Consider the following 27,979-nt stretch of genomic DNA (forward strand, 5'->3'; position numbering starts at 1 on the left):
AATTTCTAGATGTATTTATGATTCAGCAACACTAAAAAAACAGCTATGCAAATAACAGAGAGAAATACCAGGGTAATGTCATAATCTTTGACCCAGAACTTTTCAGATACCAGTCAATTTGTATCATTCAGTTTTGCATCTCTGATACATTCAGTTGTCCAGAGAAGAAACCTTTCACCCAGTTCAAGTGCTGAGTTGCAATCAGGATGAAATATCTTGTCATAACATGCAGTAAATGTGATTGTGAGAGTGATTGTGGTCACTCTGTTACTTTATGCATGAAGACAAGTAATTTTTGTTATCACACATACAATCACATGATTTCTTTTTGCACAGGTTTACCATAAACATCAGATATTATAATTATTATAATATATCTGATATTATATTATTATTTCTTTACATCTTGACTATTCGACACTACCTGACTGTGTGAAGCTCTAGCTTTTCCTCTCCATTATGCTCAAAGTGTCCCATTCCTTCAGATCAATCATCTACTGGTGCACTCAGAAGGAATTGAGCTAACTAGCAGAGGTAGCCTAGATGTCTGTAACAGAAGAGATTCAATTGCCAGAAAGTTCAAAGTATTGTCTTTTTTTTTTCTTTCTTTTTGTGAGATACTCAGAATAACCAATTTGCTTCTAGCTGGCATTGCCTTTGTACATACTGTTGCTATTCAAGTAGAATTGCTTTATTAAGTGGAAAACTTATTTGCAACCTAAAAACCTTTCATTAGTATTCATTCTAAGCTAAATACTAAGCTTGCTATGGGGGAACACTTTTCTCCAGGAAAATAACCAGGTATACCCAACTGAATCAGTAGCAATCAGTTGATTAGAGACAAAATTAAGGTATTTATCTACATCATAAAAAGCAAGCAAATACAGTTTGGGTACAAGAAGAATTCTCAATGTATTCACTAAGTATTGGTTTAGCTTTTTTTCTTAACCAATAATTTATGAATTCTGTAGCTTGAGCTTTGCTTTCTCCTCTGAATTGTTAGCCCATTTTTAGCTATACTGCAGCCATTTTCAAAATTCATGTGGAAGCACTCAGGGTGTTTTCAGCACAACTGCTTGAAAACACAATAAATTGGATTTCAGAGGAGAATGAAACTTTTAGATCTAGAAAATTAGTGGTTTATAGGCAAACAGGAAATGGATATTATCATAAACATTTTGTATTCTACTGCTCACTTGCTGGCTTCTCTAGGAATGTGTTGACACAGAGTCCTGAACTATTCCAGTCTAGAGCCAGAAAGATTTGGCCTGTCCCATGAGCATATTAATATTTTCAAAACTATTTCTGCCCTGAATAGTGAAAAAAGTCTTAAATATAACCACCCTTCATTCATGGGAAAATGTGGGTATTTGGCTGGACTTATTAAAACAAGGATTTATCATTCATTTATTTCAATTCACAGTATAAATTGATTTCTTTAAATTAAAAACTGCTCTTCATTAATACAAAACAAAACTAACTAAACCCTTTCAGTTGATATTCTGGCAACTTCCAAACTTACTATAAAAGATTTTTTTTTTAAGACAACATCTGTAAAAAACAATTGTTTCAGCAGTCAGTTTTGATTTTGACAATTGTAGGTTTTTTTCTAATAAATATTTAATTGAACAGTTCCTGGCCATATCTCTCCTAGATTGATGTGAAAGTTGGCTAGAAGTTGGCACTGTGCAAAAGGAATATGATATTTGTGTAACGCAAGGAAGAAAAGAAAGCTGGGGAGTGAGGGCATAAAAATTATATTTTCTCAGGCAAATTCTTCCCCAGAAAAATCTCGTAGGGAGCAGAAAGCATTACTGATTTTGTTTGCTGTGACTGCAAGGGGAAGTAGCATGGCCAAACTGGAAATGCTTAATGCCCTGGCTATTTCCCTGCCCTGGAAAGCATCTGCACACCTCTACAAGACCTAGTACATCAACATGCACAGTGCCAGGAATTAGAAGTTGAAGTTTCACAGGAAACTGGTGTCATCAGTATCTCTTTTTGATGAAAAAAAAATTAAAATCTAGATTTTCCTTTACTCTGTGGAATAATCTTTTGACAGTGATGCTCAACAAAATGTTTATGTTCTGGTAATTGCAGGGCTACAGAAAACTCTGTACATGGACAGAGTTGCAGAGCTTCCTATTCCTCTTGATATACCTTAATAGAATAATTACCTTACAAATTACAAATTAGCCCTGCTTGTAAAACATCCCCCCATTTCTAGGCGGAATTTTCAATGAAAAAAAATGGGGTTGTTCTTTGCTGCTGTTGCACCTCCTACCAGATTTATTACTGCTGCCTGAGCAGAGGCAGTGGTAAGAGGCACTGCCACAGACAGCAGGAGCTGTACCTGTGGAGGTGGAAAAGTTGCCATCATAAGAACAGTATCAAAAGAGTTGAGTGCATGTAGGATGAGTTGGAATTTCTGCATTCCTAGGAAGAGGAAATGAGATGCTGGAGACATTTCAAGCATTTTTATTCCTCCAAATCCTCTTTTTTTTTCCTTCTTCTTTATTCTTCTAGAGTACAGCAGGAGAATAGTGATTACAGTCTCCCTGTGCAATTCCATCATTCTAGCCACAGACATTTGGGGGGCAGATATAATTAATCTTTTTCTTGTGCACTTGAGAATGCCTTGGGATATTCTCCAAGTCTCATCTTCAGCAGACACCTTTGTTCCCCAGGGGGAATTTATTCACTGCCACAAATCACTCACTTTGAACATCCTAATCGATATGTTTCAAGAGAGTTTGAATAAATTATGCTGGGAATCTCTGGTGAATAATTCTTCATCTAAAAGAAAACAAACTCTCCTTGAGAAGGTGTGCATTGTGTGTAATTCCAGAGGAGAACTGAAAAAAATCACAGAGATACCTGGATACCTGGTTCACTACAGCAGCTGCTCTACAGTGTGAATTTTAGGCAACAATGAAAAAAAAAAAAAAAAAGAGAGAGATAGAAGATCCTCAGGGGTCTAGTGTAATGGCAGAGGTTGTTTCAACCATAACAGCAAAAGTAGTCTCATTTGCATAAGCCTTGCTGACATTAGAGCTCTGGATGCACCAAGAGTATAATAGATCACTTTCTCAGCCTCAATTGGTAATGAAACAAATCCTGCAGTCCTGAACTGCTGAGTGAGATGTGGGTGGGGACAGAGATGGGATCATTAGAAGTGCCAAAGTGGCTGAAATTCCTGCTCAGTGCAAGAACACCCAGGCTCACCACACCTCTTCAGAGGAAGAACATCTACAAGAGATTCAACAGAATAGTTGCATTTACCACTAAACAAGAAGATAATAATTTGGCCTTTTGTCACTAAAATGTCACTTCATTAATAAAAATAATAGTTTTAATACAGGCAATTAAAATAATAAGTGGTGAGGATAGGAAAGGATTCACTCCAGTAAAATTATTATTCTGGATTAATTTGAATTTGAAAAGAACACAAAGCTGATTGAAGTGAAATGGACTTTTTGAGCATGTTTTCTGTCTCTATAATATAAATTAACTTACACAAAAATTAGAATTTCAATCCAGCAGTAATCTGCCTTGCTTAAATATTTGTGTTCATTTCAGATAATTGAAATAACTTTTCCAAAACTTCTGACCTTTAATTATAACAACTCCAGTCAAAGTATTTCAGGCATTACTTGCAGAATAGCACCTTTCCATTGCACCAAGATCTTCTCTAGCTGCTGTTTCCTATGAGGCACTTCCAGTAATGGGACTTCAATGATACATTATGGAGTTTAGGCAGTGAGGGAAAAGCAGCACATCAGAGGAGATAAATCTAGCAAATGCTCCCAGCATTGGGGAAGTTGATTAATTATGGCATCAGTGGCAGAAGCAGTCTAATGTTGAACTGAACAAATCTGAGAGGAGGCAGGGAGAGGGGAGAATTCCCCCAACCAGAAACTTAGAACTTAACTAGCAAAATCTTTTCACCACTACCACACTACTGGAAACCTTTAGTGTTGCAAAAATTCTGTTTTCCAGCAGTCACAGGGAAACTTTGATTTGTCCTTGGCAGAACAACATTACATGTTGTTCAGTAATTTGCAGCAAGACACAACTTGCGTTGGCTTCTGCAGAATCTTTTGTATTTTTTGAACTACATAACTCAAATATCTCTCAAAAAGTTTGCCTAATATCTACTATGGGCAGCAACACTTAATTGAGTCCGTCCTTTTTCTGGGAAAAATGTGCAGTCATAGTTGTGAATATTGTTGAGTAATTCACAAGTGTTTCAGGATAGAGCAGGTCATTTTGAAGTTTTTTTTTTATGGATAAATAAATCACAAGTAAGATCCCTGGTGAGTTCAGAAGAACCTGAGCAAGAGTGTCCAGCAATGTCATCTAAATAATTTTTCATAGGCCATTTTTCGGTTCAGCTGAATTAGCTTTCCTGTCAGAGTACATGTTACTAATGGAGTACACAACTTCCAGGTTCTCATCATTTTCATCAACTAGATTCAGATTATCTACAATGCTTAATCAGCTTGAAAAGAACTGCCTGCAACATGCCTTTAACCACTTCCTGCTTGTGACTGAAAGCCCTGTCTTGACATGGGAGGGAAGGGTGGCAAATGTATTTACGTAAAAATAGGAAAAAAAAAATCTCCCTCATGTTGTCAGGTTCCTGCCTCCTGCAGTAAGAATTGCTTGTGGACTTGTCTCAGCCCATTCTGGGGGACCTTATTCCTGCAGTTCCCTCTATGGAACAGCATTCTTCTGTGTTCTGAAAGCAAGGATGGAGCCACATGATGTGTTTAGAGGAGGGAGGACACGGAGGGACTTCTCAAGAGATATTGACCTCAGCCAGGCACCAGTCCTGAGATGACAAAGCAGTAATGGAAACTGTCACCCCAGCCTTAGGGGAAGAAAGGAGCAGATCATCCTCCTCTGAGAGCTAGAAAATCTGGAAATGGGAAAGCCTAATAGAGAAGTTTTAGATATTCTTTTATTTTGACAGGAGTCAGTGCTATTTGAAAAGGTAGCTGGACAGGAGCATTATGTTTCCAAAAATAGATGGTAGCAAAGAATCTGTTGGGTTTTGTTATTTTTAAAACTCAAGTAGAGGTGGCTAATGAGCTATGGTATGCTCAAACTAGGAGCAAGGCACAAAAATGAGCCCCAGAAATAAAAAAATTTATAACAAGATATTACATGCAAATAAAAATGGAGTTAAGGACTGGTCTAGATTTCAAAGGTAACTTGGGGAGGGTGAATTTAGATACAAAACCCCACTAGGACTGCAGTTTGAGACAAATCCCTTGGATCCCTTGGAAAGATCTGTTGACTCTTATGAATATGTTTAATAGGCAAAGGAAGTTTTGAATGATAACAGGACTGTGACTTCTGAATCCCATTCTACTCCAGGTCTATTTCCAAATGCATTTTATTTATGTCCTGATTTTCCACAATGTCAAAGTTCACCATGGGCAGCACCCCACAAACAACATGAGCATGCCTGGCCAGTGCAGAAAAACCAAAGGAACTGTGTTGGCTTTTGCCCTTAGGATGACTCTGCAAATTTTAGGAAATGCAATGAGCAGAAGAGTGCTTTGTTACAGTGCAGGACAGCCCTGAAATAAATTAACTGATTCTTAACTGCAGATGTATGGAGTACTCAGTTATCCAACATTGAATGCTGATGCAGTATTGAATGCTGACAGTATTTCAGAGAGAAAAGCAGTAGATAGTAACAAGTAGCCAGAAACAGAGTGGTCCAGGTGACCTTTCCTCCTCAAGAGGACAGCAAGATAACGAACAGAAGAGATAACTAAAACCTGCAGTACTGGGGGAAGTATTCCTGTTAGGGCCTATATCTGTTATATCTGGTGGAGTTTTTTGCAGGGAGAGTTTGGGTTTTTTTGTCTGTGAGCTGTGCTCCCTTCAGAAGAAGCTTCAGATGGCCTCCAATGGAATGGCAGTCCAGAGCCCTCTGCCCCCACATACTCTGTGGGTATCAGATGTGCCTGCCATATCAGCCCCACTTGTCCCACATCTGTGAGCTCCTCTCTACAGCACAGGGCAATTCTTCTCCATCACTTGTCTCCAAGCATAACCGAGTAGTTCCACTGGGATTTTTTTATTCTTCTTGTGTGTAATGTGGAATGAAGCCACTCTAAGAGACGTGTATTAGAACTAGCAAGGAGTGGCACTGTGGCATTAGGCATTCTGACCTGTGTCAAGTGTGCTGGGAAGAAATGCTGAGTTTTTCTCTTTCAGTTGTGCATTCACTGAATGTACTAAAACTTTGCAAGAGGCATGAGTCAAATACAAAACATAACAGAGAAGAACAATTTTGTTTGAGAGCTCTTGAAACAAAGCAGTGGTTTCTTTATTGAGAAATACTGTGTTTAATGTCCTCCTCTGTTCTTACTTGTCATTGCACTTAGTTGCACACCATTCAGATATCAACAAGGAAAGACATCAAGTAGAACTCTGAGGCTGCACAGTTGTGTTAAATATTCATCTTTTGTCTCAAAGGATAAGGATTTATTTAGCTGTAGCAAATGTACTGGTTTTTTGCTTCGTGAAAAACTGCAATGTCGGAGGAATCTCTGCTGAAACCTTAGAAAGCACTACTATAAAACAACCTTAAGTCTAATTCTTAAAACACAGATAGCTTTGCAGTAAATAAAATTCATTTCATGCAGTTTTCTCTGATTTTTTATTTTTTTAGGTTCTTTTTCTAAAATTTTTTATACCTAAGGTTTTAGAGTATCATCAGAGATTTTGCCTTCTTCAGAGTGAAAGCCTCATCTTCATTTTGCTTCAAATTAGGGAATTTTTTACAAGCTGATTCAGTACAGAAAGTACTACAATAATATGGATGGTTTTTAAAGTCCTGTCATACAGAACATGTTGTATTTTTCAAAAGAGGAAAGATAAGTCTTAGTCCATAACAAGCTCTGCTTGCTACAGTGCCCTAATTTCCAGTTTGCTCCCGCACCAAAAACTTTATTATTCTTTTATTGTAAAGGGTTTTGGAATAAAAAATACAAGAAATTGCTATGGTAGAGATTTTAAAGCAACTGATTCCATATTGCATATAAATATGGAGTATATGCTACCTTTTGACTCCAAAGAATCAGCTGAGGCGAATTAAAACATAACAGAAGAATTTTGACCTGAAATGAGAGCTAGGTGAGGCCCTTCAGATGGAAAACTTTAAATTTTTATGTCTTATGTGACTAAAAAAAGAAGTCTAAAGAAACATTTTTTCCTAATCTTTGCTTTTTTAAAAAAGAGAGTTAGGTAGTTTCTAATATTAAACTTCCTCCTTAGCCTTCTGCAAAGCTTGGTAGCTTCAGCCATATTTTCTAGTTTTATTGCATAGCTTGCGTAATTAAAATACACAATTGACAGGACTGAATGTAGCCTAAATAAACTCCTGACATAGGGAAATAAAACCAGAGAGGGGTTTAGCTCTGTTAAACTCAATGTAGCTGGGCTAGAGAGTGAGCCCTGGTCTTCTTCCACATCCTTTTCCAGCAACAGCCTTCCGTCTTTGCCTCCATGACTGAAGGTAGCTCCTGGGTCACAGCTGAGGCTGGGAAAAACAGAAATATATTATTTGGTGGTGGGCTATCCAGAGCTCAAAACTTTTCACCATACATCTCCTTTCTGACTTTTCAGGTTGGTTTCCCAACAGATGATCCTTGCTGTGTCTGCCTCTCTCTCTCTCTCCACTAATTTCTTGTATGTCATTCAGTTTCAACCAAATAACAGGTCACACTTTCAAAGACAATCTCAAAGGCAGAAGATTAAGCCAAGTGGCTGGAAAAAAATCAAACAACCGAGTAAAGGAGAGTACTGCAGCTTTTGTGGAGAGAATCACAGCTGAGTATCTGGGAGAGGGCAAAATGTGGGGAAGGTGGAGTTGCAGATAGCTGGGTGGGCCAGATCTGCCATACCCATAGTTCTTTTTAATCCACTTAATGCTGTGCTGAAACATACAATTAGCAGGCTTCCCAGAGCTCCTCTTGCACACTTCTTTTAAATGAAAACAGTACCTTGTTCTCTTATCATTGTAGACATATTTTTTCTAAAATTCAGCAAAATCCCCATACCTAAGTGTATTTCACTGGCTAGAGGATATATTTCTCTTTCTGCAAAGCTCTGTGTTTTCTTTTTGTTGTTGTTGTTCTTTATGTTATGAAATATTGGGTAAAAGGATGCCTCTGAAGTTCCCTTGTGAAATCTGTCATCTGTGTAGCAGCAAACAAGGGCACTGCCAGTGAGCAGAGCTTTTATGGGAGGAGGGATGCTAGACCAGAGATTCACATCAAGCTCCACTCAGTCCTGTGACAGCACTGTTTCAGGAGGTCTTCTCTTCTGATCTTCAAAAATCTATTTTTAAGTCAATTCACTCTATCTCATTGCATACTCTGGTGGAAGAGCTACTGTAATGCCTTGCTGTGCAGTAACATAGGTAGTGATTGCAGTCTGTGCTAATGCTCAGCATAAGAGCAGAGAGCCTGTAAATGTATGGATATGACTATAGAAGAGAAACTTTCCTACAAAATTTACATGTTTCCAGAGATTTTGAAGGTTTTAAGTTTTCACAGCATGTTTTCTGTCCCTTGTGGTTTAGCAGATATTTTTTTTTACATTGGTATAATAAAAAGATTATGAAAAAATCATGATCTTCATATTATGAGAGAGTAGTTTTAAGTTCCAGCCTTTAAACTTTATAAAAACAAAGCGTTAAAAGTAGAGCTTATATATAAAACCCTTTTGTAAGTTGCTTATAAGTGATATTCAAAAGGTTTTCTGTGTTTGGATGTATTTTGTTCTTTTCTGGTCATCAAATAATTTTCAATTCTTTTTCTCTTCTTAAGCTTTGAAAAAATGCAGTAGGATCACAGCCTTCCCTAGGCACACATTGCTTCAAGTAAACATCATAGAAAGAAAAGGGGGAACAAATTAAATTCTGGAATATAACTTACTATTGTTGTTTGTCCTCCAAAGTAAAATATCGTTTCTGAGAGGGAAAAAATGATGGATTCTTCCTATCAGTTTTTTTATTTAGCATTTATAGAAATTATAGAAAAAATAACTCACATGCTTGGTAGGGTAAAAAATGAGAAAAATAAGGAATAAAAACTCCTATATTGTTTTGTAATATTGAGATTTCCATACAGCAATAACTGTCAGGTTCTGCAGGAAGACGTAATTTTTCTTTACTGTTGGTGAATATGAAAATTCATGCACAGCTTGCTATAAAAAATTTGTTTACTGGGATGGTTGGCATTTTGTATTTTCAAACTGACACATTAAAAAATGACCATGGGAAGAGAAAAGAGAGGAGAAGAAATAATTGGGTTTGTTTTCTTTCTCTGAACCTCCATAAGTCCCCTCCAACACACAACATGCTAAATAATTTTCCACAGTAGTTTCAGAGCATCTTAATCTCTCTGCCTCAGTGTAGTACTTTGGAAATTTCTATGAAGTGAGAGATACCACTTAGACTGGTAGGTATTTTGTGTGTAATTTAGATTTTATGTCTTTTTACTTCACACTTGCACCACACCTCTATGCGTAGGGGAGGGAGACTGTGCTACAAGTGTTCACCAGTGAGTAATTCTGAAGAAACCCATTCTTCCAGGCACACTAACAAAGAAGACTCTAGTGAGGATTCAGGCAGCTGAGGCAGATGCTCAGGTGATGAGGCACATAAAGGAGGTTGCAGATTTCTGCACCGGAATCCTTCCAGCAAGAGAAGGGATAAAACAAGAACAAGAGAAAGGAAACTTGCTTTCTCTCACTGAACAGTAAGTTCTCAAATGCTCTTATAATAGCAAGGAGATTTAACCTGGAAGTCTGCTTTTGTTTTTTTCTCCACAAATCTGTTCTTATTTTCTGTGCTGCCTAGTGAGTTGTTGTGAGTCTTGCTGCAGCAGCATTAGACACACATCTGCCTTGCTCTGCAGGTTATCAGTTTCACAGCAGAGCTGGCAGACACCTTAGCCAGGTAAAGAACATGACCTCAGAAGAGGGAAGGAGGCCATGGGAAAGGAGCTGAGCTAGGACACTGGTACAAATCAGTAGGAGGCAGTTGGTCCCCTGAAAGCCTGTCACTCTGCTATTGGCTGACTGCATCCTGTACCACTGCCCTGGGTTGTTGCAGGTAAGTACAAATCAAAGCACAGTGTCATAGTTTTTAAAAACCCTGTGATTATTTTTTCTGCTGTTGGAGAACCTTCTATGCAAACAGCTTCAGGGCCTAGACTGGTGGCTTCCAGCACACAGAGATGTTTCATGCTTGGGACATAGCTTGTCTTTTTCATGAGATCTAGGCAGAATTTTTATATATTTGACCACAGCAATGTTGTTGCTGGAATGTTCACTTTGTTGACATGTAAATATAGTTTAAGACACACAGTAGCTGAAAGCTGTGTGCCTGTTCTATATATTGAAAAAGCCTCCCATTAAAAGGTTGGCTTTTCAAGCCAGATAGTTTGTGTTGTCCCAGACTTCCACTCTAATTTCTTGCTTCAAAATGGTTCTAACCCAAGATTTAGTCAGGTAAATTCATGGGGTTTTTTTTCTTCCATCCTTTTTTTTTTTTATTGTCTTCCTGTTTTCCCACTCTAGTCAGCTGCCCTTTTTTTTCATGCCAGTTTTTCCTGGTAACTTGCAGAATAGCAGAAAGAGATAAAAGAGCCCTTGATAGCTCCTCCCAGTGACTGTCCTGTGCTGGTGGCTGTGATTAGTCTACCAGCTCTCTCTGCACTGATGAAGCCCCAGCCATGTTCCAAAACCAGCTGTAAGGGACACAGAGCCTGGGGAAGGGAGAGCACCAATTAGAGTATGTAACAAAGCCTTGAGGAAGTTATGTGTCCACAGCACTCACTCCAGCACATCCATACATCCATGCTTCTGCTACTAAAGAAAAACATTCTTTTTTTAAGTGTGAAGTCCTCACATGTGATAGACCATAAAGGTTGTGATGCTTTCTATCAGCAGATGGAAAAATGAATGTTCCTATATACAACATGCAGGTAAACTATACAGCATTCAACACAGAACAAGCAAATATGGTGAAAAATTCAGGCAGTAAAAATATAGGGTTTCACACAGTAAAAAAAACCCTCCAAACATGGTAACAATAGCTGGTTCTAATAGCGTGTGCCAGCATGGTGAAAAAGAGCATGTCCCTTAGAGTAGAACTGGTCTCTTCTCACTTCCTCACAGCAAGCATCAGCACTGTCTATAAAAGCACAAGTACCAGGAGCTTTCTTGAGTTTAAGAGAAGTAGCACAGCTTGTGGGAGGGAAGTGGAGATTCATTACAGGGGGGTATGCACCAACTTGGCCACTCTCTGCCAAGGGTAAATATTTCTTTAGTTCTATGGTTGTGAAGTTCATAGAAACTGTAATGTGAGCAGAACATGGCGCCTTGACAAGCTCTCCCTGCCTTTCATGCTGGAAGCAGCCTATCTGAATGTAATGCTTGCAGTCACCTTCTCCCACTGTCCCAAGCCATCAGAAAGACTTTAAGACTTCATGCCACCTTCTGCTCCTCCCCCTCAGTTATACTGTATTAACCAAATACTTTCTCTACACCGTAATTATCTCTTAATTTTGTTTATACTTATTACTGTATTTTATTTTTTTTCCTTTTGAGGATGGCTGAGGAAAGGAGGGCTGGAACACATGTCAGAAGATATCTCAGAAGTCAGTCAGTGTAACTAAAATCAGCATGACTACCAAATATTGAATCATTTTGAAAAGCCTATAGTCAGAAAGTCTTTTTGAAGCTCCTTCTGTTTAAATTTGAGACTTTCATTTTGAAAAGGAAATTGAAAAAATAAAGGGCCTTTGAAGTAGAGGACACAAGTCTTCACCTTACAGTGAAAATGTGGATTCTGTCATTTCAGAGACTAGAACCATGTCCAATGTGGTTTTCAGAAAAGCTCTTCTCACATTAAAACAATTTTCCTAATCCTTTCAGCCCTTAGTAGCACATGCACTGTAAACAAAAGTTATGTGCATTTATTTGATTAAAAGCTGCCATTTCTGAAGGTGAAAATTTTCCAGAATGGTCTTATCTGCAGAAAAAGTAGCTCACCAACAATAAACCTTGTTCAACATTTGGATCACACCTAAATCTGTTTAGCCTATATTGACCACAAATTCTTGTGCTATGCCTATGACTTTTTTCTTAAATTTCTGCTGAAATTTGTACAGAATCTTTATAGTTCACATAACCCCCAATGACAGCTGGCTTTTTATACAGCAAAAAGGCTTTGAGCACAGGAAAACTTACTTAGAAATTACAATGCTAATGCATAAAATAAAGCTCTCTGGGTTCTCAAGTCTCTTCTTAGTGTCCTCTTTATGCAGAATGTCAGAGACACTTGTTTTCAGCAATATGTCAAGGTCTTAATTTCCCCACTGTAAGGAAATTATCTTCTCAGCTTTCTAAAGTGTACTGGCTTCATGTGTGCAAGTCAATGGAAGTCATGCTAGCTATAATGAATAGGTATATCGAGGTCATGTAAACAGAATTCTTAGATGTTTTTCAAACACATATGAATGAAAACAATACACTTAAAAATAAATAAAAGGTTTCCTGATGAGTTTTATGTTTTGCTTTTAATAAAATGTTCCTGAAGGCGCTCTTAATCATAATTTTAGTGCAGCTTCTTAAAAACCACATGGAGCCATCTCAAACTTTTCAATAATGCATTACTGTTAGGTTTAATGTTTTGTAACAGAACAGGAATGTCTGATTCAAAAGCACAAATGTATATCTACTTGATGATGCGAAGATTTAAGCAAGGCTTCTTCAAGATACCAAGTTCACCATAACATAATAAAAAGAAATCTCGGACACCCTCTTATGAGTACAGAAAGTGTCTGGCAAAGCCATAAAAAGAATATTACTGTACAAAAGACAAAGATTGCATAGTCTTCAGCCAAATTGCACAGTTTCAATTTACAAGAACATTTGCATAGGAATGTTCTGCCCTAAATAAAACATACAATGTCTGAACACTTTCTGCCAGTTTTTCACTAGATTTTTTTTTCTTTTTTTTCCTATCCTATAATGGATAGAATGTCCACTTTATGACCTTCTCAGAGCTTGCTGTGAAAGACTTTAGAGAGTGCTACATCTCCAGGTCAAAAGACCTGACAGGAGATGTCTGTATGGCAGTAGTAGATCATGTGTCTTGAATTGTTTTTTTTCTGAGTTTCGGTAGGTAATAGAAGAGCAAGATATTTTGCTGTAGACATTCAAGTCCTCAGTTCTCCAAAAGCAAAAGTCAGTAAGTGCAATAACCTGTTCTCTGAGCCAACAGGTATTCAAAACCTATGATACAAAAAGTTCAAGATAACTCCATTGCCCTTCTTCTGGTAGATTTCTTCTCCATTACTTTGTATGAATTTATTTGTGAAGTACTGAATTACTTTCAGGATTTAGGAGCAAAAAGAGAAGATGCCCATGTTGAGATTTCTCTTGTGCAGAGTGAGTAGTATGAATGCCATTGCTGTATGGTGGCTGTTAAGTGGTCAGCAGCACTTAAATGGGTGCCCATAACCATACTGCTGTCTTGATCTTGCATCTCACTCAGCATTCCAAGGGGTGCATGGAAATCTTTGTAGCTCAGAGACATCTGGTAAAATCTTGTGGTCTGTCTTCATTTAGATTGTGGTACCTTTAAAACACTCCTCCAAATGAATGAAGACAGCACAAATAAAAAAATCAATGTTGTGTTAAGGCTGTCTTTGCATTGCAAGTGCAACACATGCATCAGTGACATTATTTAACTGGCAGCTGTATCCAGACTGTTGCGTGGCTCTGTTACTCTAGAATGTCTGTTCTTAAAAAACCCCGTAGATTTAAAACAGATAGCATATCACACTGGTTTTAAAACAATTAGCACATTGCAGTTTATTAGATTTGTCACATTGCAGCATTCTCTGAGGATTTTTGCTTAGTGTTTCAAGTTAAAAAGTGGTCTATACATCAAGAATTATCTGACTGCTGAAAAAAACCTGACTATTTGAAAAAAAAAAAATGCAACAGTATTTCAGGGTTATCTTTGCCACCCTCCTGCTGACTATTTTAGGAAACTAAAACCCAAGCAACCAATCAAAATCTTGTAAAAGCCATCCAATTATCCCCAAACAACTCATTAAAAAAATCAAGGAACTGTTCTAATAAACTTTGAGTTTTTCCAAATATATGGAATATATTATAAAATTGTAGTTTGGAGTCTTGAGTCCACAGGATTCAAAGCTTTCCTTACTCTACATTTTGGTTCTTACAGTGAAGCCTGGATGGCGTCTTAAATGGATATTATCTACCTTAATTCTTGAGTTTTAAAGGCTTTCAAAATCTCTAAACTTAAAAACAATCCTGGTTAGGAATCAAGTGAATGCCAGTAAAGACAGTGAGAACAAGTGTGGTTAAGAGATTGATTGAGTCACATCTGGGTCTGAAATAAACTGGTATAAGGTATGAATTTATTAAAAACTACACAGTTGAAGTTTTGGCCCTTTATTTTCAAAATCAAAAGAAGTAAAGCAATGCAGGAGAACTGATGTGATAGATCACAAAAAAAAGAGATATTTTAAGGGCTAAGTTTCTTGCCTGCAGAGTAAATCACCCTCTATATCCTTAAGTCATTGTCTGCACCTTTCTTTTGCAAGGTGATCTTTCTTGCCTATTGTGAAGTTTGAAAAAGGACAGATTGCTCTAGCTGATTCTGCACCAATTCTTTCCCAAAATCTTAGCCATAATGTGTCCTACCTGCAACAAAGACAAAATGCCTTTGTATAAAATGGTGTGTGTTTATCCTTACCCTTATATGATTTCTCTCTTTCAAAATGGCTGTTAGATAATGGTTCCAGAAGATAGAATAGAAACTCTTCTCAATGCCCTATGGAGTTTCAAGATTTTTCTCTGATTTCGTAGCATGGGAGCTTCTCCAGGGAATGCCTTCATGATGCTAAGAGGCGGACAGGAATTTTTACAGGGGGTCATGTGCAAGGGGAGGCTCCAAAACAAGCAAAGAGGGCCAGATGGGACAGTGCTAAAAGTTCAAAAAATTGCAGTACTGTAATGACAGCCTTTTGAGGCCGGGGGAAAAAAAAAATTAAAATCTCTTCATCAGAAGAGAGACATCAAGTTAAATTATTGAAATTATGCAGCCTGTGTTTTTTACCATATCCAACACCTTGGGAATCTCTGGGGAAAACACTTTAAAACCTATCTAAAACTTTACACAAATTCTACAGGAGGCAGAGAGTCAGGGAAGTGCAACAATTCAGAAATTGCCTTCTTTTCATTTTTTAGAGGTACTCTGTGGAATTTGAAGGGACTGCAGTCTGTATTCAATAGGGCTTCCCAGGTATAAATGTAATAAACTAAATAATTCTTCCATAAGTTATTTCTTTTGAGCAGTCTTCCCAAGACAGTGCTCTGTGCACAAGGGAATTTCTGTAATAATTACTCTTGGGAACTCAGTGGAATAAGTAGTAATTACACTATCTAAACACAGAAATAGATCCTTGTGCAATTGGTTCCAGAACTAATAGGAAACCTTAGTCCAAATTACTAAGGGCTTTTTAGTATTCGTAATCTTCCAGCACTGCAAGATTGAAGATAACACATAGGCTTGCACAGACTTTCTTGCTCTGCAGCTTTTAAGAGTCACCTGTCTCATAACTGGTATAATAAACAATTGCTGTACCCTTGGGTTTCTTTCCTCAGCTACAGAGTAGGGCCAGCAGATGTTCTGCAAAATGAAGTCCTCCATGATTATGTGATTGCTCAAAGGGCCATAATACCCACTCACCCCCAAGAGAATGAGTCAGTCAAGCAAGCTCAAATACTATTCCTGTTTCCTATCAGTACAAATGGAAATCATAACACAGTTAGTAAACCATGCCACCAAATGGAGGCAAAGAACCAGATGCAAAACTAGCAGAAGAAATTAATACATGTGATGTGATGATGTGATGATGTAATGTGATGGGATGGGATGTGATGTGATGGTCTGAGAGATCATATGTAGTGTACCAAGGAGAAAAACTGTTCCATTGGACAAAAGGCCCACTTTCACCACCTTTTGCCAAGCTAGAGGGTCTCAGGAAGAATGAAAATGGTGGAAAAGCTAAAAGGCAAAACTGAGATCTTGGAGACAGTGTGTACTATTCATATTATTAGTCTAGAAGGTCTACTCAGAATCAGATCACAACATTCTAGCCCTTCACAATTATGTACTAACTTTCACACTTCCGAAAAATTGTTCATCTCAGCAGTGTGACTTGCTGAATCAAAGATTCTAAATTTCTTTTTTATGCCTTGGACCAAAGCACCAAATATAAACCTTCTGTCTACTCAGTCTCTAAATATAGTCAGGAATTAAGATATTCCTGCTTCTGCATCCTAAATAATCTAATGGAATCAATTACTGTTTTGCGTAGATGGCATCTGGTATTTGCAAATAAAAATGAAACATGAAATCCAACCAAAATAAGCATGAAACTAAAGTTTCCACCCATCCAAGTACATCCTCAGTAAATGTAATAGGTTTGCATCACAGAATGGGTTTTTCATATTTCTTACAGACTTCATCTTAAAGCTTTCTGAGAGAAAATAACACAGTTGAACAGGGCTGATGACTTTGACTTCAGCCACTGGTTAAGCCGGTGAACACTTCATGTATTCACTGAGAACACTGTCCCATTGCTTGGAGTTTTAGCCTCATGCTTTTATTGGGCAGAGGAGCAGTCATGCCAAGCAAAATCACTTTCTTTGTACCAGGAGACACAGCAAGGTTCAGAGTGAACACCAATGTCAGCCATGGAAAGGAGAGAATCTGAAATGGATTAAAGGCAACTTTTTCTCACTGTTCCAGTAAGATCTTTGCCCATTATATTTGGAAGATAAAGATAGTCCCACTGTATATTATCTTTGTGTTTAAAACCCACTTCAAAATACATCCCATTGCAGCACTTTGCTGGCTTTGCAATTAGTGCTTTATTGTGCTAGAGCCAGAATCTCCTTGGATGTACATACAGAATTTGGGAATGTTGTTCACTCTTTCTTGCTCTCTTCCTTCCTTAGAAAGAAAAATCTTTACTGTGAGAGGAAAAATATCTTTACTGTGAGAGTGGTGAGGCACTGGAAAAGGTTGCAAAGAGAAGTTCTGGCGATGTTCAAGGTCATGTTGATGAGGCATTGAACAACCTGGTCAAGTGGAATGTGTTCCTGCTCATAGCAGGGAGATTGGAATATAACTTTACCTGCAATCAAGGACTGCCCTCTTCCTTCACCAAATAATTCATGGCCAGAAAGGGGATGGGTTATGTGACTCCCCATAGTCCAGAGCTGTTAAAACATAGCAAAGCAAGCAGCTCTGCTCTAAAGTTTGGCTAGACTGGCTCTCCTGAAATTATCTACAATGAAGAGCCATATTTCCTCCCAATTCTGTGTCCTGCCAGACTTGCAAAGCTCTGAAACAGTTGGCCATGGTAGTTCATACCGAAAGATGAATGCTGGAGACTTTTCAGTGGTTGAGGTTGCTGGGCAGGATTAAAGGTGTTAACTATTCCTGTGAAACCCCACTTATGACTGTCCCTCTCTGCCATATTCTGTGTGTTGGGAACTGCAATTTCAGATTTTACCTTTCTGCAGCTGCATAATTCCCACCCATTTCACCACCACTTGCTGACAGTGTGAGCAGAAATGGAAGAAAGTGGTCCCCACATTCTCCTTGCCTGCCTGATGTTCAGTTTTCTCCCTGGCTCTGTCCAAGTGCTCACATCTTCCCAAGGTAAATGAGAAAGTCACTTGAAGCAAGTTAAAGCTATTTTTTTGTTTTCCCTCTAGACTAAATTTCAATCATGCCTATTCTTTTATCAAATTCACCAGATACCTGTACAAATGCTGCTGCCAACACAGAGAAGAGGGAGAGCTCAGGTGAGGGAATGAGTGACCATGCCTTGTGCAGGAGAAAAGAGAGAGGGATTTTTTTTAGTGGTAGCAGCATCTTGTGGTGTGGCAAAATTTTTGTGAAACTACAGAAAAGTCACCAACTGTCATCATTATGTCTGAATACATAACCTTCACCCTGTCCCCTTTATTTATAGTGCCACATATTCTTGTCAAAGTGTGTTTTTTTATATATAGCTAAAATGGTGAAAAAAAATCTTGACTTCAGGTACACAGGTGGAATGAATGGGATTACAGCCCAACAAATGCCTAAGTATGGGTAACTTACTGGCTTCTGAAAAGAATAATTTTTGTTTGGTTTTGGTTTTTTTGTTTTGGTTTTTTGGTGGGGTTTTTTTGTACAAATATTTCTAGAATCACTATCTTACTTAAAAGAATCAAAAATTCCATTCGAAAATAACTGGCTTTGATTCTCTTGCCTATAGTCATTGCATTTGCTGAAAAAAATACCAATTCACAGCATGACACAGCTATCTATGAAATAATTTAACTGCATCATGCACAGTCAGCAGAAGTTCTGCTCTGTAATTTGGAGAAAGAGACTTCATGTTGTGACTCTCTGAGCTACATATAATGCTTCAACAATTTTCCTTCCTATCTATTGAAAAAAATAGGGGAAGTTATCCAGTTACACCAGAGCATCCCTTGTTATCAGCAGAGGTTTGCATCTGACATGAAAAAAGAGGTGTGGGTTTTGTTTGCATGTTGTTTTAATTTTCAAGAGCAGCTATAAACCATAAGTAATGTCAATAGCATAAGCAGGCACTCCTACCAGTGATAGTTAAATCATTGTTTGATTTGACCTAACACTTCAGAAATTACTTGATTCTACTCAGGGACAGTATACATGGAAGAGGTAGCTATGCAAGAAGCCAAAATAACCACCAACCTTGAGTTTTAGAGCACGAGTGTGAGTTCTGAAGCTTAGTATCCTTGCTGTGTGTGGTTGTGTGTAAGCTGTCTGGAAGAACACCATTGCAGAATAAAAACCTCGGGAGTTTTAGCAACCATGTAAATGAAAACTCTCACAGCTGCTGCTCGAGTGCATGTAGAAGAAGTGGCATGTCTCTTGTTTGTCTGTGCATGGTGTACCCAAGTGGCAAATCAATCCGATTTTGCCTTTCCCCAGCACTCCTGGTTGAAGCAGGATGCCCTGGGAGTGTGGAGCACAGTGCATGCTGCTCACACCAGGCCCTCTCTACCTGCTTCTGTTTCAAACCAAGCTCCTCCACACAGTAATCTGTTAGTACTTTTTCAAAGTCAAAAGGACTAAATTTTGCTCTAATTTATGTGTTTGTACCAGCCATTACTCTGAAAAACTTAGAGTTGTTGTACAACTGTACAGTTGTGAGTTGTTAGAAGGACCCTGACATCTAAACCTTCCTAAATAATGTAACAGCAGTAAATGTTTAACTTCTTTTGAAGACTAGATAATGCATGGTATACTACTTCCAGCTGCATATTTTAAGTCACTAGGAGGAAAAAAATCTTGGCCTAATAAAACCTAGGAAAAACTGGCAATGAGCAAAGAAGATCTGTGATCAGAAAATAGTCTCAAAGGTGGAAAAGTGTTTTATGAGTTATTTTATGGAGAAGTATTTTATACATAGTTATTATTAATTTTATTTACCAAGAATAGCTCTTAAGTAGCAAGCCTCTCAGTTATGACATGTACAAATCTTGGCCCTTACCAGACAGCTGCCTTTGATATAATATCCCTTACATCAATTTCATTGGTCCAGCATAGGCTAAAGAAGTCAAAAAGTAAAAAAAGTCAGTTTCCAACTCATTTTTAAGGTGAATAATCACCATGCTGTATTTTAAGGTTTATATTTAATACAATGGAAACAGCTGTGATAGTCCTATGGTAAGGGACAAGGCAGTCTCTCCCAAGTGCTGCAAAAGCTATATGGCTTGCTGTTAAAATCACTGATGATAAAACAGCTCTCTGAGTCCACCCAAAGCAGTAAGGATGGGCATGATCCAGCAGCACAGGAGTGTAAGCCTGTCACACATGTGGTCTTCTGGAAACTGTTTTTAACACAATGGAACTATTTCTTGGCTGGCTCAGTTGATGGTAAAGTGCTTTTGTTGCCATGAGCTGTGAGAACCAGTTGCATCAGATGTTGCTGTAGAAATGTGAATTTAATTTATGACAGCCTGTAGTAATTCTGTACATCTCTTATGTCTGTGTTCTTATAGCCACTTGGGCACTGAAGTAGCTGAAATGAGAAAGAGGCAGCAGTCACAAAATGAAGGAACATCAGCTGTGTCTCAAGCACCTGGAAACCAAAGGCCCAACAACACATGTTGCTTTTGTTGGTGCTGTTGCTGCAGCTGTTCATGGTATGTCCTGTAGTATATTTGCTTCCATATCCACCACAGGTAAACTATGAGAATGGAAAGCACTGGGAACATGTTAATTTCTGGGAGAGGAGACACAATTTATCTTTTCACTTAAAAATTTGATTTAAATATTCCCTAGTTTGGTTGGGTATCTTGTGATGGGGAAGAGGAAAGAATAGTAAATTCAAGCTATGTTTATCCTACTTAAACCTTAACTAAATGAGGAAATTTCAGGTGTAAAACTTGTTTTTGTGAGTGAGAAGCTCAATAATGAGTATTTTATAGATTGCATTCAAAACTTTTTTTTCTGCTTGTACTTCTGATAGCGCAGTTCTCTGCATTCAGGAGAATAAAAGGGAGATGGTCATAAATGTGAATATACAGTGTCCTGTTATATTACTAATATAAATTCTATAAATAAATTCCAATTTATCTTTTAAATGGAGTGGGGTAATTTTAGTGGCTGCCTGTCCCTTTCCTCAACAAAGAGTTCATTTGTAAAGTCAAAGATTTAAAGTCAGGTTCAGAAATAGCTTTAAATTCTCAGTGTCTTGAAATGTATCAGATCTTTATTTCTTATTTTTATGAACACGGTATTGAAATATAAGGTAAATGAAATGCAGTATGGTTCAGAGCCTCTGCATCATATTAACCAGACAGTTCAGCTTTTTTGGAGTGACCATTCCTCTGTGTATCTGTGTTATTTTCACTTCAATCAGCCATCTGGCCCCAGTCTAAAACCTGAGGCTATTTGCTTCAGTATATTTGAAAATACATACCAGCATATATATGCACTAGGTACCAAATAAGAGGTTTTTTTCCAAGATACTGCCACATTCTGGAGGCAGCAGCAGGGTGGACCTGCCTTGGCTGTTACTTCCTGTTTCACCTGAAAGCAGAGTATATTTGGAGCAAGGATGAGCCAGAGCTCAAGCTTAACCAAATTACTTTTCAGTATGACTAATCCATTTTGAGAAGTAGGTGCAGGTGTATTAAACAGGAAGTAAAGAGAGGGTGTTTTGTCACTTTTCTCTCTGCTCTGGGACAAGGGCACAATATCAGCTATACTGTTACAGGCCAGAGATTCATTTTCCTCAATATCCTATTTCAGGAAGTGACCTTTATCAGATACCACAAGACAAGGATAAAACAAGTAGATATGCACTTCCTCAAACAACCCACGGTAAAACCCCTCACAACTATTGACAATCTGTAACTTAGGGATTTCCTGGCCCAGAGTTCCTTTCTGTGTGGTTTATAGACCTTGGTGGAATTTTCTTTCCTTAATTTGTCAAACCATTTCTTGAAGCAACTTCCTGAATTCATCTAAAGTTTTGGCATCCAGAGTTTCCTCTAGCAAGAAATTCTACAATGGGCCTGTGCACTCCATGAAGTATTACACCCTTTTATTTGTGCTAACCTACTGGAAACTAATTTCATTTGATGCTTCCTTGTTCTTATGTGAAGAACAGTGACTAATCACTCCCAGGATGGTCAAGATTTCACAGAGCACTCTCATATCTCCCTTCAGCGGTTTTTTCTTTCACCGCCTTCTATTTTAATCTCTGTGATACAGAAACTGACCCAGACCATGATTTACCCTTATCTGTCCTATTTACTCACCTGCCTTGTGTCTCTCTTGTCACCTCTCTTGTGCACCTTTCCAATTCTACTGTTTCCTGTCTGAGATGTGTGACTAGATCTGCTTTTGTGGTTGAGACATGGGTGCACCATGTTTTGTGTTTGTTCTTGAGTTCTGTTACTAATTCCTAGCACTCTGCTTATTTTTTAACAACCCCAGAGATGATGTTTTCAAGGAATTATCCACCCCAAATATGACATCTCTTTCCTGAATGAAAATAAAGCCCATCATTGTGCATGTACAGCTAGGGTTGGCTATTGCCTTGCATAATAGAATATTAATAATATTCATATAATATCAATAGTGTTCAATAAAACATCATTCTAATTCCTAAAACTTAATGGCAACTGATTTAATTTTTTAAGCATGCTGCAACTCAAAAAATCTCAAATTTGGCAATGATACTCTATTTTAAAGCTCTTGTGACCCTTGGAGTGCCTCCAGTCCTTAGAAGGCAATACCATTATATATGTAAAGAGCTTATGCATATTAAACCTAAATTAGAGTAATTATTGATTTAAAACATAGAATGTACCTTCAGCTGCTCTAATAATTGTTTTTTACTGTCTTTCAGGGTTTTTCAGGGATTGAAGTTGGGAAATTTTTTTTTGCAAAGTAGATTAGACAGAGCATGGAGAAATCCTGTTAGCTAGTTTTCAAGATTAAGTCAAATAAGTGATCAAAGGAATAGTTATATCACTCATGTTTGCTAAAATCAAAAAGACAGAAAGAAAAGGTGATGTAATAAGTATTTTCCAGCTTTAACTTTTATGATTCTGTAGTGGAAACTCCTTTAGAAGAAAGATGGGACAAAACTTTGAAAAATGCAGTATGAAATGTTTCAGAATCTCAGTTAAAATGAAGTTACTGATTGTAATGTCTAGGAAGAGTACATGTTACTATTCTTGCCTCAGTTGTCTACACCAAAAACTTACAAAAATGATAATAGTTTTTTTAAAGTAACAAACTTTATTATTCTCTCATATGATAGGGGATTCTAGCTAATTAATTCTCTAGAGTAGTTCTCTGTAATAGAAAATCCTAATCAACAATAGTAACAAGTTCTCTGAACCTAATGGAATTACATACTTTCCCTAGTTCCACAGATCTTTGTATTTCAGTAACATGAATTTCTCAAGAAACACCTTTCTGGAAATCTTGTTGGATTCATTAATGGGGAAGGCAATGTTCTAAGATTAGAATTTTCTTCAGTTTTTCCACCTATGTGTGACTGATGATAGCTCTTACATCACTAACCACTTATTCCCTCAACTCTTCACCATTGGCAGAAATGGGAGCATGTGCAGATTTTAGTAAAAAAATTCCCTTTTTACTGTTCAAAAAGTTAGTTCAATAGTTCCTACATCCAAATAAATCGTTAGAATTCTGAAAATATCTTTTGTGAATCATATGCTGCTTGTTTTCTTCTGTTCTACCCTATGTTAAAATCAAAGTAGGCATTAAGTCTTCTGTTTGCACAAGAGCACAGGCAAATATTCACACCTTTGTTTGGGGAAATAGTATCTTGCCTAATAGACACTTGTTAAGAGCGAAAAATTAAAGAAATTATTCTGTACATCTTATTAAAAACTTTCTTTTTCTTGTTTGCTTTTCTCTAATATATCTTCCTTAAAGATAGCAACTATTTGGAGGACTTGTCTACTGTTATGGGATAGTCCTTGTAGGCAGCTCAGCCCTAAGCAGATGCTTACTCCTTACTAGCAGGATGGACAAGAAAATCAGAAAAAGTAAAAGAGACAAAACTCTTTCATTGAGATATAGAGTTTATTTGACAAAGCAAAGCTGTGTACACAAGTAAAGCAAAACAAAAAATCCATTCACAACTTCCCATCAGTTCAGCCATGTCCTGGAAAGCCATGGTCCATCACATGTTACAGTGACTTGGGAAAACAAATGCTACAGCTCTCAACCTCCATCCTTCCTTTTTCTTCTGCAGCTTCTATTGCTGAGCACAATATCATATGGTATGGAATATCCCTTTGGTCAGTTGTGGTCAGCTGTGTCAGCTGTGTCCCCTCACAGCTTCTTATGCACCCTCAGCCAGTCCACAGAAAAGGCAATGTGAGAAACAGAGAAATCCTTGATGCTGTGCAGTGACTGCTCAGCAGCAGCTACATTAATGTGTTATCAACACTGTTTTGGTCAAAAATCCAAAACATAGTGCCATAAGGATTCCTATGAAGAAAATGAACTCCATCTCAGCCAGACTCAGTACATCTATTGGCACTGATAATCATCAGGACAGTAAATGGCTCAGTTTACAGGGACAAAGCAACTTATTACCAAGGTCTGCTCAGACTGAAAAAGAGTGGAGATTAACAGGACTATTAAGATGGCTATTTTATTTTAATAGGTATGCTCATGGTGTTGCCCAACTAGTTTAAGCTCTGAACTTGTTTCTGAGTACAAAGTAGTGAAGGAAACACTAGTCCTCCTCAGTGGAAAAAAATAAAGTGCTTCTGAAGTTCCCAACAGGAAGTGCTTGTCCTCCTACAGCAGTAGCAGATGATACATCCCTGTGAAGACCTTCTCTAGACCTTCCTCTCTTCACTGACCAGACATAGACCTTAGGCACTCCTTTCAGGAAGACTGCTAAATTAGAGTAGGTAACAACAAGTACCAGTCATGTACCTATGGTCCTGGACTGAATCACCCAATTTCTTAATAAGCTTCTCCAAAGCTCCATTTCAATAGAGGACGGAAGAATGTGCTTCCTTACAAGGCATAATTGCAATGCCTTGGGTAGCCTGAGACTTGCAAAATTTGCAGTAAGTCTTCTAACACGATAGTCCATAATTTCCACAATTACGCTTTCTCCAGAGAGTTGCCCATTTAGCACTTAGAGCTGTGTCTTTATAGGTGTGACCTCAGTTTGGCAAGGTCAGAGGAGTAAGCATGCTATTTCATCCTCCCAACCCTATTTAGCAATCCATTACTCCAGCTTCCTGAGCACATAAAAAACTAGTTGTTCTCTTGCAAACACTTACAAATTAGATTTGTCAAAAAACTCTTCAGGCACTACCACAGAGAGGTTGGCTTTTCTGCCAACTTTATTTTGCTTTTTCAATTGTCTCCTACCCAGAGCACGAGTCATATCTTTTTATCCCCTTTTCCTTTCATAAGGTGCTCAGTGAATTTGAAAACTGTGGGACGCACTGATGCCTGATATTGTCTCCTTTTACTGTACACAGAAGGCTCAGAGGGATCTGACATCTTCCCTGCAAGAGACCTTAGCAGCATGGCAGTCTGGGGGATGTGACAAGGCTTCCAGGGGATAAGTGAAGATGATCACTTAGCTTCATATGTAGCTAGACTGAAGTGAGTGAGCTGAAAGGCCTTTACCCAAAAATGTAGCCATTAAAACTGCTGAAGACTTGTGGAAGAGAGTTTCCCACACACAAGAGATTCCAGGGAAGATAGGGTATTTGCCATCTTGGCAGTAAACAAGAGTTGCTCTTGGCAAGAAACCTCTCTCCTCAGTTCCTGTAACTTGTCTATGACTGCTGTGAGTTACTCTGAAACTTCTTTCTGATGACGTTGCTATACAAATATTTTTCTTTATTAAAGGGAACATTTTCCTTGCAAGAGTGTCACAGTTTACTTGGGCCTACAAGAAAATATTTCTGTCACTTGTGCCATGAATATGAAATGGCAGACACAGTTCTAAGAACAATTTTAAATTGCATTTATATTTGTTCTCTATGGGGTTCAGTGTTATCCTCCTAACAAACAGTGTGCTCTAAGTGGAAAAAAAACAAAACAACAACAAAAACCCCAACTTTTTTCTTTTCTCTCTCTCTTTTTTTTTTTTTTTTCTTTTTTTTTTTTTTCCACTTCCCACCTTTCCAGTACTTTGAGAAGAATAACATTTTCCTGGCATACTCAATGTTAGCTTGCTATCAAAAAATTGTGTCAAGGCTTTGCCTAAGTCTATACAAGATATTTTCTGGGGACTACAGTCATGGCTGCTTTATTTTATTTAACAGTGGTAGAAAGTTTGAAAGACAGAGAAACAAAGAAAGGATGGAAACAAAAAACAATTTAATGCAATAAATTATAGTCACATATCCATAAGTATGTCAAAAACAAAACTCATATCCTTCCTCCCATGCCTATCTGCAGCAGAACTTTTAGACTAGGAGCAGACTAGAGGTGGACTGGTACAAAAAAGTCACCCAAGCTCCAGGACTTTGTTAAAGCTTCTCACAAGAAAAGAAAATCTTTATCTTTGAAACAAAAGCACTGCTTTTGAAAAATGTATTTTGTCTTTTAATTTTGTTTTTAATTCTTCTTTTCCTCCCTGAACACATAGGACAACATGTCTAAAGCAGATGTACTCAATTCTCTGTGTTTTACCTTTTCAAAACATCCCATCTGTGAAAAAGGGAATATGGAAAAGTGCATCAGGAATTTTTTTATTCTAGTGCAGAATACAGAGGTGCAGGCCTACTGTACTCTATTTTACTGAAATAGAAGGTGATACTTTAAAAAATATTTAATGGGAATAGATGTTCCAATCTGAGCCTTTTTGTACTTTAAAATATCACAGAACATCCTTATATTTTTGCCACTTGCTATTGCAGAGGTCAAAGATGAAAACATTCCATCTCTTTCCTGGAGAATAATTTATTCTGAGGGAGAGAAGGCTTAGGAACTCATGCTTTGTACAACTATGGGACAGCATCATCTGATTGTCAGACTTCAATGGGCAGCACTGATGCTTTCTTAGGGAAGTAGCACTAGTTCTTTGATGGGTAATATTTAAAGCTGGTTAAAATCCATTATCTGGCTTGTCACAGAAGCTACTGAACATGATATTCATGAAAATCAGTCTTAAATCACCTTGTCTTTAAATCCACATATGCTCAGTGCTGAGTCCATGAGAGAAAGCTGGCAGATATTCCTGTTGTCGATGGAATGCACCATGGGGTGAGTGTGGACTGAGGACTCAAGTATCTAGTCCTCAGAAATTGGCCTCTCAAGGTTCCCTGAGCTATTTAAAATAAAAGAATTAAATTATCAGCATTTGGAAAAATAATCAGAATACAGAATACACACTAAAAATAAATAGCTTGTCAAGCTGGTTTTTCTCATACTTCTCTAAGTTAACAGTGCTTATTAAATACTGCCCAAGTAAAGCATTTCTTTTCCCTTTAAAGCAAAAGAAAAGGATGATCTCTAAACTGAAAAAAAAAATCAGAGCAGGGAATCAGCTTTTCCTAATAAGTATGAAATTTAATAAGCTTTTTCTCCTTTACAATTAAGACAGGGGAAGTGATTTTGCTGGAAATTTATGGAAGTTTAGGTCCTTAGGGCAGGCTGGAGACAGGTGGCTCTGTGCATCTTGTTTACACAACTCTCCTAGGGCAACACAGCCTGACTTGCCAACCTCTGGGCTTGTACCCTTCTGTGACACTGGGCCAGATTGTCAGTGTCAGCTTAATAATTCCTGGAAGTCTGCTCTCTCCTTGAGCCAGACCACAAATTTACCTCATATGTGATTCAATACACAGCTTATCCCAAAGCTCCAGAGCTGGCGAGTAAACACAGCTTTGACCACTTCTTGCACTGTGAAGCAGATGTGAAATGCTTCCTTTTCAAAAGAGGGGGGCATATTTCTTTGCCACAAGGTGTAAAGGCAGGTGGGCTCACAGGTAAGCTAACTGCTCCTGACTAGTCTATATTTTTTCCTGCATCTGCTTCTAGAGAGTAAGATGTGAATGCAGGAAAACAAGATGTTACTGGCAAACCAAAAGGACTTTAGAAATAACATTTACAGAAAACAAAAAGTTAGTGTAAAAATAACTAAATAACCCTAAAGTTAACCTAATGAATCTCATGAGAACTTGTCTTGGTCACTGTGGAGCCCTCTCCTAAATTAATGAAATATATCTCACCTCCCCTCATCAAATAGCAATAAGGAATCCCTTAATCCAAGCTAATGCACCACCTTTTCCTTTTCACCACCTGTCTTGTTTTCTTCTTCTC

General features: G+C 37.9%; 1 protein-coding gene across 1 annotated transcript in view; it reads left to right on the forward strand.

The window, feature by feature from the left end:
• RGS17 (regulator of G protein signaling 17) overlaps positions 1-27,979 on the forward strand; it is a 70,103-nt gene that overhangs the window by 21,215 nt on the left and 20,909 nt on the right. The window contains exon 2 of the mRNA XM_083856180.1: positions 20,185-20,328. Within this exon, the coding sequence (XP_083712306.1) occupies positions 20,210-20,328 (119 nt within the window). The 5' untranslated portion in view covers positions 20,185-20,209. The remainder of the gene's footprint in view (positions 1-20,184; positions 20,329-27,979) is intronic.

The sequence above is a fragment of the Zosterops lateralis genome, assembly GCF_965231275.1.
Source record: "Zosterops lateralis genome assembly, chromosome: 3".
Lineage (NCBI taxonomy): Eukaryota > Metazoa > Chordata > Aves > Passeriformes > Zosteropidae > Zosterops > Zosterops lateralis.